The sequence below is a fragment of the Artemia franciscana genome, chromosome 4 (assembly GCF_032884065.1).
Source record: "Artemia franciscana chromosome 4, ASM3288406v1, whole genome shotgun sequence".
Taxonomy (NCBI): domain Eukaryota; kingdom Metazoa; phylum Arthropoda; class Branchiopoda; order Anostraca; family Artemiidae; genus Artemia; species Artemia franciscana.
Window position 1 is genome coordinate 33,950,363 of NC_088866.1, and position 13,995 is coordinate 33,964,357.

General features: G+C 33.7%; 1 protein-coding gene across 1 annotated transcript in view; it reads right to left on the reverse strand.

The window, feature by feature from the left end:
• LOC136026337 (nuclear pore membrane glycoprotein 210-like) overlaps nt 1-13,995 on the reverse strand; it is a gene marked incomplete in the record, with an annotated part of 122,795 nt that overhangs the window by 89,214 nt on the left and 19,586 nt on the right. Inside the window, 4 exon segments of the mRNA XM_065702771.1 lie at nt 403-616; nt 6,749-7,072; nt 9,746-9,859; nt 12,057-12,245. Of these exon segments, the coding sequence (XP_065558843.1) occupies nt 403-616; nt 6,749-7,072; nt 9,746-9,859; nt 12,057-12,245 (841 nt within the window).

Below are 13,995 nucleotides of genomic sequence, written 5' to 3' on the forward strand. Positions count from 1 at the left end.
AGAATATAGCCAAACCCTTCTAAACTCAAGCAAAACACTCCTAAGAACAATTACAAGTTTTTGTAAAACACTCTAAAAACGAAAAGTCGTAAAGAAATACAAAAATAAAACTAAAATCCCCCCTCCCCAGAAAACGATATACTTCTGATTACAAACAAAACAATCCCAAGAACACTTTCGAAACCACACATAGCACCAAAATATAGTTAAAGAAATATAAAAGCGAAAATTACTTGCCTGTGTTATATACAAAAGGTTTTCCATCTAACTGTAAAACACTCAAAACGTGAAATACTTCTGAAAACAAACAAACTCCAAAGACCCCCCCCCCTCACAGCATTTCGAAAACACTCATAATAACAAATAATCCTTAAAAAATAAGAATGAATAAAAATTACTCGCCTCCGTTATATACAAAAGCTTTTCTATCAGAAAAATCGACCTCGAATGGTATTTTTGAACAGTCTGAAAAAACTTGTGTATTATTCTCAGTATTAAAGCTGATATCCTCGAAGAGATGGGCATACAAACCAATTGGGACGATGATAGGTGACTTCTCCTCAAACTCAAAAACGTTCAACTGAATTTTCAGATCAACAGCAGGAAGAACAAAAATCTAAAAAGTACAAATAAATAATTTAAAAAAGAAAATGCCATAATGTTTTGGCGGAAGAAAAGGAAAATAAGTATATTACGCGTAAAAGAATTGCTGTTTTGCATATGCAAAATTGCTAACCTTTATCAAGTTATTGTGACATTGTGACCGACCAAGTTATTTTTTTTTTTAATGAAACTGAAAAAAATCACGCGTCCAAAATCACCTCACTTTATCAATCGAAACAAATGTTTCGTTTTTTTGAAGTTTGGATTGTGGGAAGTAGTTGTTAATTTTTTTGTTTTGTTTTTTTAATGCAACTGAAAATACTTACACATGCAAAACCAGGTAATTTTTCTCACATAAGACAAACAGTTGGACTTTTCAAAGTTTACATCGCGGCCAAGTAGTTTTCTCATTAGTTTTTAGCTTTTTGTAATACAAATGAAAGAAATATATATGCAAAACCACTTCCCTTTTATCAGTCAAGACAAACGGTTCACTTTTTAATCTTTCAATAGTGGTGAAGAACTTTTTATCTTTATTTTTTAGTTTATTATAAAAACAAGAGCTAAGAGCTCATATGGCACTTGTGACGAGGCAAGAAGAGCTAAGAGCCAAGAGAGCATATGGTATGAGCTATAACAAAATTATAAGAATCAATAGACTGATTTAAAAGGAAAATCAGAGGCTTAATGCCGGTCGGGATTTAAAATAAGAGCTCCGAGTCACGATGTCCTTCTAAATATCAAAATTCATTAAGATCCGATCACCCACTCGTAAGTTATAAATACCTCATTTTTTTCTAATTTGTTCTCTCCCTTTATCCCCCCAGATGGTCGAATCTAGGAAAACAACTTTATCAAGTCAATTTGTGCAGCTCCCTGACACGCCTACCAATTTCCATCGTCCTAGCACGTCCAGAAGCACCAAACTCGCCAAATCACTGAACCCCTCCCCCCAACTCCCCCAAAGAGAGCGAATCCAGTACGGTTACGTCAATCACGTATCAAGGACATTTGCTTATTCTATCCACCAAGCTTCATCCCGATTCCTCCACTCTAAGTGTTTTCCAAGGTTTCCCCCTCCAACTCCCCCCGATGTCAAAAGATCTGGTCAGGATTTGAAATAAGAGCTCTGAGACATGAATTCCTTCTAAATATCAAATTTCATTAAGATCCGATCACCTATTCGCAAGATAAAAATACCCCAATTTTCACGTTTTCCAAGAATTCCGGTTTTCCCCTCCAACTCTACCCAGTGTCACAAGATCTGGTCGGAATTTAAAATTAGAGCTTTAAAGTACAAGATCCTTCTAAATATAAAATTTCATTGAGATCTGGTCAGTCTTTCGTAAGTTACAAATACCTCAATTTTCAAAATTACCCCCCCCCCCCCAACTCCACCAAAGAGAGCAGATCTGGTCCGGTTATGTCAGTCACGTATCTTAGACAGGTTTTTATTCTTCCCATCTAGTTTCATCCTGATCTCACCGCTTTAAGTATTTTCTAAGATTTCCGGTCCCCCCCAACTGCTCCCCTCCCAATTACGCTGGATCCAGTTGAGATTTAAAATAAGAGAACTGAGTTACGAGGTCCTTCTAAATATGAAGTTTCATGAAGACCCGATCACTCCTTTGTAAGTTAAAAATAGGCCTACGTCATTTTTCTAATTTTTCAGAATTAACACCCCCCCCCCCCAATAGAGCGGATCTGTTCCAATTATGTAAATCATGTATCTAAGACTTGTGTTTATTTTTCCCACCAAGTTTCATCCCGATCCCTCCAATCTAAGCGTTTTCCATGATTTTAGGTTCCCCTCCCCCAAACTCCCCCAATGTCACCAGATCCGGTCGGGATTTAAAATAAGAGCTTTGAGACACTATATCCTTCTAAATATCAAATTTCCTTGAGATCCGATCACCCGTTCGTAAATTAAAAATACCTCATTTTTTCTAATTTTTCAGAATTGTATCAAAACCGTAAGTTAAAAGTAGCAAAACCGGGATCGACAGACCGACAGAATTTGCGATTGCTATATGTCAGTTGGTTATAAGTGCCATAAAACTAAATTAGTCAAACGGTTTTTTTTAATACAACTGATTAAATTTACACATACAAAAGCAGCTCACTTTTATCAATCAAGACAAACGATTCGATTTTTTAATATATAAGAGAATTTTTTACATTTAAATAATATGTGCAGGCTCTCGGAAGATTCTAACAAACTAGTTTTTTTTTGTAATACAACTGAAGGAATTTGCACAAATTTTTGGAGAAAAGTGTCAGATAAAATTAAATCTATTCCAAAAAAGAGTCCTGCAAATAATCTTCAAATAAGGTAAAGTCCCATGTCCTCTCCCTCTAAAAAAAATCTAAGTTATCAATCAAGACAAACAGTTGGACTCTTCAAAATTAACACTGCGGCCAAGTAGTTTTTTTATTAGGTTTTAGCTTTTTGTAATGCAAATGAAAGAAATATATATGCAAAACCAGCTCACTTTTATCAATCAAGACAAACAACTCATTTTTTAATGTTTACATAGTGGCCAAGTACTTTTTATCTTTATTTTTTAGTTTATTATAAAAAAACTAAATTAGTCAAACGGTTAGATTTTATTTTTAATTTATATCGTGGCCAAGTAGTTTTTCTTAGTATTTTTGCAAAACAACTGAATAATATTTGTAACATTTTACAAATATTAGTATTTTTTTAACACAACTGAATAAATCTACATATTTAATACCAGCTCTCTTTCATCAATCAACACACATGGTTCGATTTTTCTAAGTTTACATAATGGCCATGTCCAAGCAGTTTTTTTTTGTTATTTTTTTAATACAACTGATTAAATTTACACATGCGAAAGCAGCTTAGTTTTATCAATCAAGACAAACGATTCGATTTTTTAATATTTAAATAGTGGCCAAGTGGTTTTTTTTTGTAATACAACTGAAGGAATTTGCACAAATTTTGAAGAAAAGTGTCAGATAAAATTAAATCTATTCCAAAAAAGATTCCTGCAAATAATCTTCAAATAAGATAAAGTCCCATGCCCTCTCCCTCTAAAAAAAAAAACTGAGTTATCAATCAAGACAAACAGTTGGACTCTTCAAAGTTAACATTGCGGCCAAGTAGTTTTTTTTACTAATTTTTAACTTTTTGCAACGCAACTGAAAAAAAAATATACACGCAAACCAACTCACTTTTATCAATCAAGACAACCGATTCACTTTTTAATGTTTACATAGTGACCAAGTACTTTTTATCTTTATTTTTTAGTTTATTATAAAAAAAACTAAATTAGGCAAACGGTTAGATTTTATTTTTAATTTATATCCTGGCCAAGTAGTTTTTCTTATTATTTTTGAAACACAACTGAATAAATTTACATATGCAATACCAGCTCCCTTTTATAAATCAACACATACGGTTCAATTTTTCTAAGTTTACATAATGGCCATGTCCAAATAGTTTTTTCTTTTGTTTTTTTTTAGTTATTTTTTTAGTACAACTGATTAAATTTACACATGCAAAACCAGCTCACTTTTATCAATCAAGACAAACGATTAAATTTTTAATATTTTAATAGTGGCCAAATAGTTGTTTTTTTTTAATACAACTGAAGGAATTTACACAAAATTAGCTCCCTTTTATCAATCAAGACAAACAGCTGGAATTTTCAAAGTTTACATTGCAGCCAAATAGTTTTTTTTATTAGTTTTTAGCTTTTTGCAATGCAACTAAAAAAAAAAATATACATGCAAAACCAGCTCACTTCCATCAATCAAGACAAACGATTCACATTTTAATGTTTAGATAGTGGAAAATAGCCTTTTATCTTTATTTTTTAGTTTGTTAAAAAAAAAACTAAATTAATCAAACGGTTAGATTTTATTTTTAATTTACATTGTGGCCAAGTAGTTTTTCTTAGTATTTTTGTAACACAACTGAATAAATTTACATATGCAATACCAGCTTGGTTTTATCAATCAAGACAAACAATTCACTTTTTAATGTTTACATAGTGGCAAAGTACTTTTTATCTTTACTTTTTAGTATATTAAAAAAAAAACTAAATTAGTCAGACGGTTAGATTTTATTTTTAATTTACATGGTGGCCAAGTACTTTTTTTGTATTTTTGCAAAACAACTGAATAAATTTACATATGCAATACCAGCTCTCTGTCAATCAACACAAACGGTTCGATTTTTTAAAGTTTACGTAATGGCCACGTCCAAGTAGTTTTTTTTTTTGTTTAGTTTTTAGTTCCTTTTTTAATACAACTGATTAAATTGACACACGTAAAACCAACTCACTTTTATCAATCAAGACAAAGGATTCAATTTTTTTTATGTACTTTTATGTTTAGTTTAAGGTTTTTTCAATGCAACTGAAAAAATTACACATGCAAAATCACTTCACCTTTATCAATCAAAATAAATAGTTCGATTTTCTAAAGTTTCCTTCGGGCCAAAGTAGTTTTTTTGCTCAGTTTTTAGTTTTTTTGTAATACAACTGAATAAATTTGAACATGCAAAACTGGCTCTCTTTTATTAATGAAGACAGATGGTTTGACTTTTTAAGAGTTTAAATCGTGGCCAAGTAGTTTCATTTAGCAGTTTCATTTTTGTACTATAACTGAATTAATTTACACATGCAAAACCAGCTCACTTTTATCAATTAAGACAAACGATTCGATATTTTCATGTTTACATAGTGGCCAAATACTTTTTATCTTTAGCTTTTAGTTTATTTTTGTAATACAATTCAATAAATTTACATACGCAAAACCAGCTCACTTTTATCCATTAAAACAAATAATTGAATATTGTAAAGTTTCCATCGGGCTAAAGTAGTTTTTTGTTAGGTTTTTAGTTGTTTTTTTTTTGTAATACAACTGAATAAATTTAAACATGCAAAACCCGCTCTCTTTTATCAATCAAGACAGATTTAGAGTTTTTAGAATTTACTTTTTTAGAGTTTACATCGTGGCCAAGTAGTATTATTTAGATTTGTAACGTATTTTCAGTATTTTTTGTAATGCAACTGAAAAAATTTACACATGCAAAACTAGCTCACTTTTATCAATCAAGAACAAAGGATTTGGTTTTTAAAGATTACATCGTTGCCAATTAGTTTTTTATTACTTAGTTAAAGAAAAAGTTAAAATATAAAACAACTGAATAAAACCCAGATTTCTATAGTACCATGGCAGTGGGTCAAATTAATTAAAATTCATTCCCCTTGTTTTTCAATCAAATACCGAATAAAATGAGAAAAGCCGTCTGAATCACATTGTGACTGGAAAAGATTCAACATTTCCAAGATTTTTCTATGGAGAAATTACTAGAAATAGTCATATTCGAATTCCATTAAAACAGAAATAAATAACAATTCTTACAAGAAAAACGATCATCCCAGCATTTATACAAATAAAACAAAAAGAGATTTAACGTAACAATCGTTAAATCTCTTCGTTAAATCATAACACCAACGATTGACGTCGACCACAAAAAAAGGATCCAATTATCAGCTTTGTCCATAGAGAAATTTCTTACCATTTTCATGTTTCATTACCATTTCTTACATCATTCTATTGTTTTCAAGTTACAGTTGTCATATTTTCACTGTTTTCTTTGATTATTACGATAGCCTATTGCACTTTTTATAGAAAATTAGTCAAACACCTATTTACAGGTTTTATAAAATTACAAACTAAGCACGTGACTCAACCTTAATCCCTTACTGCATCTAAATTTACATTTTATACACCCTTCCCACCAATTTCATTAATTCCACCAGTTTATGCTTCAACAGCCAAACACAGATTTTTGATTCAAGAAGGGGCTTAACTAATTAAAACAATCTTCGTCTTAGCTATCACACAAACTAACGAAAATTGTATTAATTTCTATTTACATTTACCCTCCTTCCCTTTTTTTTGGGGGGGGGGGCAATCAGACACTCCATCCCACTCAGCCTTGACCGTTCTCATTTACTAATCAACCGATTTGAGACTTTTACAAGTTGAGAAAGAAAATAAAATTCCACTTTAAATTGTTTCAAGCTTTTTTTGTAGTTATATATATATATATATCAATACACAATTTTATATTTTATTATATTATGCGTAGATTTTTTGTATTTACCTGTGCAATTCCCTTGAGCTTCTGATTTTTCATCATAGCTGCAGTAACATTCGTCATACCAATCCTTCCACGCGTTGATGCCACAGCAGTGTGACTAATCGTAGCAACTGAGGTGTTCGAAGACGCCCAAATATGACTATCCCCACCCCCGGTTGCTTTAAATTTTACTTCATATGCAGGATTTGTTACTGGATCCCATGGGTAGATCCGAAACTGGGGTTGAATCACAATGCTTTGATAAATTTCGATATCTGCAGTAGCTTTGACGGGAGGCTGAACCTCTAGTTGAGTACCATCTGGTAATGTCAAGTACTTTAAACTTGCCTAAAACAAAATTTTAATGAAACACAGTAGCACAGTAGCAGCTCAAGCTTAGTGCTCGAGTAGACAAGCAAATTAGAACAAGCGGGGCTGGAGCAGAGTGCCATCTGGCAGAGCCAAATACTTCAAACTTGCCTAACAATGCATTCTTTTCCTTTGCTTTGTTTTTTTCTCTTTTTTTTCGTGGTGCTTCCTGAATAATTGTTTCAGATAAACAGAAAAGAATATTAGAGACTGGACCTCTTTTTGAGCCCCAACTGACAATTCCAAATACTTCAAAACAGACTATAGGCTATTAGGATTGAAAACCAATCACGTTTATATTGATTCGTGTAAGTTAATTAACTTAACTAATTAAATTAACTTAAGTTACGTTAAGCCTTTAAATAAAACCCGTGTCGAAACGGACTGCAAAAGTAAACAAATGATGAGGTCATACTTCTATCTTTTTTTACATCATGATTTTTTCGTGGAATATATAACCAAACTGAACGCATATTTGGCACTTAAGCAGCTTGTATAGGTCTACAGCGAACAATGACTTTGCTGGAACTTCTCCCTGCTCACCACAGCTAATTACTAGGTTTCAGTCAGTGTTATCTATTGGAGCATATTTGCACTATTTAGGCACTTTTTTTAGGTGATTGCGCATTGAATTCTCCAAATCAGCAAACTTTCACAGAAAATTTCTGAGTTGTAAATGACAATCGCAAATTCTTCAAACAAGGCTAGCTTTGAGTCATAAATTATATTAAGTATATTATGAATTATATTATACTGAGAATTATTAATATATTAAGAAATATAACATATTCTAAATTATTTTTCCTTAAAGAAATGATGTCTTCGGCACTTTTCACTTTCAAAGACGCGCTGTCTTATAGAAGGCATCTGGTTGTTCCAGCTTCAGTTCTTCTTACTTATTACTATTTAATAGGGATGTTTTATAGCTGCACCAACGCCATCACTTCAAATATTAGTGGCTATAAGTGTGCACTAGAAAATGCGATAATTTGTAAGAATATGAAGAAACTGTAAGTGAAGAACTTAAAACCATTATCAGAATTTTACCAAATAAGTCTGGTACACGCTAGAATCTATCGAAAAACCTAAGACCTGCCAATTTCTAGCCTTTCACAGTTCTATATCAATAGATTACTTCGTGTCCTTAGAGAAAGCGAGAGTCTCACTTTCTCTCTCTCCTTCACTTAATTCTCCTGTGTGGCAGGCTCAGTAGGTTTTCCGCTGCAATAAACTGTTACTAGCGGCTGTAGTGTCGTATTGTGGCTTATTGTTTTCTTATCGTCAGCTATTGACAAACTATCGTCAGCTATATGCTATTTTTAGAGGGCTTCAATGAGAACATCTACTTTATTACAAATTAGACTGAAATATTTTAAGAAATTCTGCTTAATTCTACAGTAACCATATTCTATTTAAAATTATTATAAGAAAATACAAACAACCAAGAAAAAACGAAATGATTCAGGTATATTTAAGGAATCTTTGGACTGTTTGAAAAGAAGGGAAAAAGAAGTAACAGGCCCCCCAAAGTCTCGGGGAGCATATGGTTGGTAAGTTGAAAAAGTTGGCAAAGTACACATGAGCTTACGAAAAGCCATACTTCTAACTCAAGAGGAGGAAGAAGGGTAGGAAGTTTAATGATAAGTGGATGCTGGTTGAATAAAAACTTGGATGGTGAGTGACTCAAGTGTGCTTAGAAAAATTAATAAGTTAAAAAAAAAAATAATTAAATGATTTTTTACAGACGTTTTTGAAATTTTGAGGAGTTGAAAAGGGTTGGGTAAAAATTGACACATAAAAATTAAAATTAAAACTTTGTCTAATTGTTACGCATATTGCTGTGAAAGATGACGTAAAGCTAAAGATTTTCCCTTGGCTGAATTAAATAAATAATAAATAAATAAATAACTTTATTCCTCACGCCTCTCAATATAAAATTTCTCTACAACTGACACCTTTTTTTAAAAGAAAAATGTTATGGCAGGGCGAAGAGCGGATCGACTGCGGCACGATTTCCATTTAAAGTCGTCCTACGTTAAAAGTCTCGAGATATGGTATGTTTATGTTTAGGCTGTTGGAGAATTACTGCGCAAATCTGGAGGAAAGGAATATGAACATAAGAAATTTGGAGCAACGGAAAATACATCTTTCTAGCATTTGTAAATATGGCGCTACAATGGAAGGGATGCCCTATGACGGAAGACCGTCAAGTCCAACGGCTAGGCAGACAAAGTATTAGGAAAATTAGTTGTAGAATGCCCAAGAAAGAAATCTGTTTGCTTTTTTTTACTGTGTAAGGTTTTAAATCCGTTTGTAAGTTTTGAAGGTACACAAAATTCTTAGTTTTGGAAAGAAATTAGTGATATTGAGATGAGATTAGCTTGAATTAAAAAAAAGATGATAGCATTGAACCAATTTCAGAAGAATCCACATAGATTTCTCCCTGTATAGCCAATTTAGGTAATTGGCAATTAAAGAAAATGCATGGGCTGGGTGAACAGAACTTTCTGAGACAGAGCTCCAGTGAAAACTAGGCCCTGAGGAGTTCTTTTCAAAATTTCATCCCAACACCTTTGAACTTTCATTCCAAAATACTTCAAATAACAATGTATAATACATTAATACTCAAAAAGCAAAGACAAAAAAATTAACCTTTATTTTTCCAATTCCTGGGCTAGTTGTATATATAACATTCCATGTACCATTTTGACTAGCGTTTCTTACATCGACAAAACGAGAAGCGATCTGGGTTCGAACAGCAAGCTCCTAGAAAATCAAGGGAACTTATTCAAAACAAGTTGATGTAATTTTGCCTCCCTGAACCCTATGACTTTATTATTTTTGCAAGCTCGCCTGACAGTTCAAAAAATTGCATAAGATACTCCTGGTGGAGATGAGAAGGTGATTTAACTCATGCCTTTGTCCTCACATCCTTTTATCCAAGAAAGACAGTTTACTTATAAATACGACACAAGTCAACAGATGTTTCTTGCATTACATAATTGATAAGTAGCAATATCCCATAAGCGGTCCTGTGAGGCAACACAACGGGCAGCTCAAGTTATTATGTCTCCAGAGTACTTTTATAACGAGATTCAGTTTGTTGTTGATTATCACAAGATCATATACTTGTTTTATCTCGCGGCTGGCAACAATGTTTATACTTTCTTTTTAGGGGGGGGGGGGAAGGAGGTTATAATTTTGTGTTTAAGGAAGGAGACAAAACATTTTTTCTCCGGTCCTCACAAAAAGATAATGTGCTAAGTTTTCTTCCCTTTCTATACCTGTCGTCCGACAGGATGTTTAGCTAGTTAATATTTAGCCCACTACAGACAGCATTTGAAGTTTTGTTTTTAAAGAAAAGTTTACTTTGAGACTTCAAAGAAATCAAAATGTCTATTTAAGATTCTAAACCAAACATTTTCATTGATCTTGGCCATTCTTTTATACATTCTGAGAAAATTCTACCAAAAAATACACTTATCATTCAGAAGCCTTCACCCCTCTCCCCGTAACAAAACAATTTTCCGAAACGTCCACAACTATACTTATAGCATTAATTAAAATATTTATACTTTACAGATTCCTTGTAGCAAATTCCCACTTGAAATACTATCTATCCAATGGTAAAAGGCTAATTGTAGGTCATTTCAACACAACCTTAGAAGACTGTGCTGAAAATAAGACTTCTGAAACCGTCTCAAAAGATGACCTCAAATAGCCATTTTTTACACTGCTTTAATTATGCACGTTTGAACTACAAGCTGCCCTTTCTCCAATCATCGTATCACTTTCTTGGCAAATATTTTAAATTTGTTACACATGGAACTCGTAATGTATTGGCGCGGTGGGTTTGATCTCAGCTTAGTAAAACGGGATTTCGAGTTTAAACTCAGTTGCAGCAACATACTGCGGTGCGAGACAAGGACCTTAGCAGTCAAGAAACGTTGTTAATACAAAACATATCCAGATACAAGAAGGATTTTTGACTTGGCCAAGTCAGTAAGCAGAATATTAAGTGAATTGCATGGCCATGTAATAAGTAACTCTACAAATGCTGTATTGAAAATTGTCATACTGATTGAGAGAATCTTTCAGCCTTGAATCAGTCAGCAAGAAATAAGCTCAAATTGAGCACTAGCTTAAATAGAAATCCATAGGCTAGAAAGTTCAAAGGTTGCTGTAACATACGACGGCATTGAATACAAACCGTAATTTTAGTTTGAATAAAATAAAGTCAGTACAAACCTTAAAAGTATTTTCTTTTAAACTCACAGATTTTAAACCAGAAAATTAGAGCAAGTCAAGGCTTGTTTTAAGAGAAGCTGCAAAGTGTTTTCTTCTTTTCTTTCAAATAAATACACCCTTGATATGCCAAACTTTGTGTCAAAAATAATGTATAGAACATTTCTTAGAACGTAAGGTTAGTTAAAAAAATATAATACTAGTGAAATAAAGTAATGAGCTAATCTCTTTTATAAACAACAATTAAATTTAAAACCTAATTATCTCCTTTTTTACATTTTTCTAAACTATGGGCTGAAGAAAAGGATTCACTTCTGTAAAAACGGGACATGAGTTCTTTCTTAACATTTTACGCTATTTTCTTTCGCTTAGCCTATTTTATTTTTTCTTGGCTTTACTTTTGGATGTCAATTTAAATTCACTGGGAATAGCTCCACGCGTTACCAAACGTTAGATGACGTTGAGTTTTTTTGTTTATTTTTTTGTCGACACTAGTACCAGTTTCCACTTAAAACTTACACCCAATCTTTAAAATTACCACTAAAAAACGTTCAGCATTCAACAGCTATTGAAAGGGGAGGGACTTTAACGCATATTTTAAAGGAATATCTGTATAACTACAATGTGCTTTGATGCTAAAATTGAAAAATATGAAAAAAAAAGGAAGTTAATAGATTTGACATCTGATAGGCGCAGATAATAAGAAGAGGGTCCTTACATCAGACGGGTGAATTTTGTTATCATATTGATCAAAGATTTCCACATCAAGAATATGCTCTGAGTGCTCGAGAGTAACCCAATTCTTGTAAGGCAGAAGATTCAATTTCAACTTGGCAGGAAATGCTACTAAAATTGTTGCAGTCGGATGTGGGCCATCTTCTTCCAGATTGGGATCCAGCAATGTCACCTTAAATAAAATTGTATTTTGTTACATGACCAATTATGCCGTTTCGTAAATGAATGCTTGAAGAAGGGATTATTCCCAAGGTAACATTGGCACAAAAGTTACATCCCACAATAAGCAAATACTTGAGCCAAACAATACATTTTTGGGGGGTTTGTCTTTATGAAAAATCACCACCATTAGCTATGCTTACCTATTGGCTTAACTAGTAGGGAGCATGGGAAATCCCCTCTCTCAAAAGACTGCCAAAGATGAGTGTCTACCTTCGTTTTGACAGGAGAAAGTCATGTATCCCCCTCCCCAGGGAAAATACCTTGCAATGCCTATGCGTTCACTAGTTAATATATATACGAACATTTTTTGGGGTGATTTTCTGTGGGGAGGGGGATTCTCCACAGGGAGAGTTTAACATGCCGAAGAAAGTTTCCGCGGGAATTTTACAGAAGAAACATTACACGGAGGAGCAGGGAAGGCCACTATTCCTGGCATGATTGAAAAACGGTCAAAAATTAAATAAATAAAACAAGTTTTTTTCAACTGAAAGGAAGGAGCAACGTTAAAACTTAAAACGAATAGAGATTATTTTGTATATGAGGGGGACTACTCCTTCCTCAGAGCCATTCCTAGGGTTGGTGATACCCAGGAAAAAAATAATTAGTACCCTCCCCCAGCCGTCTCAAGCAAAAGCAAAACAATCCAAATCAAAGTAACTTTTTACTTTGAAGTTTGCTTTTCACTTTTCACTCTACTTTTCACTTTTTACGCTAAAGTTTGACTTTTTGTTCCGATTCTTTAGGAAAAATTACTCAAAAAAGGGACATTGATTAGAACGAGAAGCATTTAAAGAAATTCACTTTAGCGTAAAGATTGGGGGGTTGAGGGAGGGGCAGCTCAAATCATATGCATTATAATTTCTGTTTGTTTTAAGTTTTAATGTTGCTCCTTACTTACAGTTGAAAAAAACTTGTTTATTCATTTAATACTAGGGTAAAACACCTCTTTTAAGGAAGATTACTTTTCTTTAGGATTCCAAAAAATAGCAATGGCTTTTTGGACCATCCCTATTTTACTACAACATAATGCAATGGGAGGGCAGTAAGAAGAACCCCACCTTTACTTTATAGTCTAAATTAAAGTAAAGTTGCAATTTACTGCAACTATTTATTAGTTGCATTAGTTAGTTAATTATTAGATAATCATGCTAGGTTTTGGTGGAGGACAACAGATAGGGGAATGCCCTATAGATAGGTAGACTAGCTCCATAGGAGGCTTAGACCAAGTAGGACCTTGTCCCAGTGGGGCCCATAATAGAAACTGGGAAACCCTCCCCTGGGGGTCATAATTGCAGGTGGAGGAGGAAGAAGGCCCCTCAAATGTACACTCAGCAGGGCCAACTGCCCTGTTCACACGTCAGATGAGTTACAAACCTTCTCCCAGTAATGGGTTAAATTGCATGGTGAAGCAGAACACCATCGTGGGAGGATCCTCTATAGGAGGACAACTGCGGAAGGGCGTAAGATCCAGATTTATGGACAACGGCCTCTGTAAAGGGCTGCCTCGACCCTTTCGGGGTACCTGCAAGACTGGGAAACTTGCGGTCAATTTTTCCCACTTGAGGAGTGGCGCCCCTCGAGGAAATTATAGCCTAGTAAACAACACAGCACTCGTACGGGATTCTGATTATTGGACAATTTTCTGGTCTTGGTTTGTTTTGATGGGCGTTTTCGGGCTGAAAAACCTCTTCCTAGCTAAT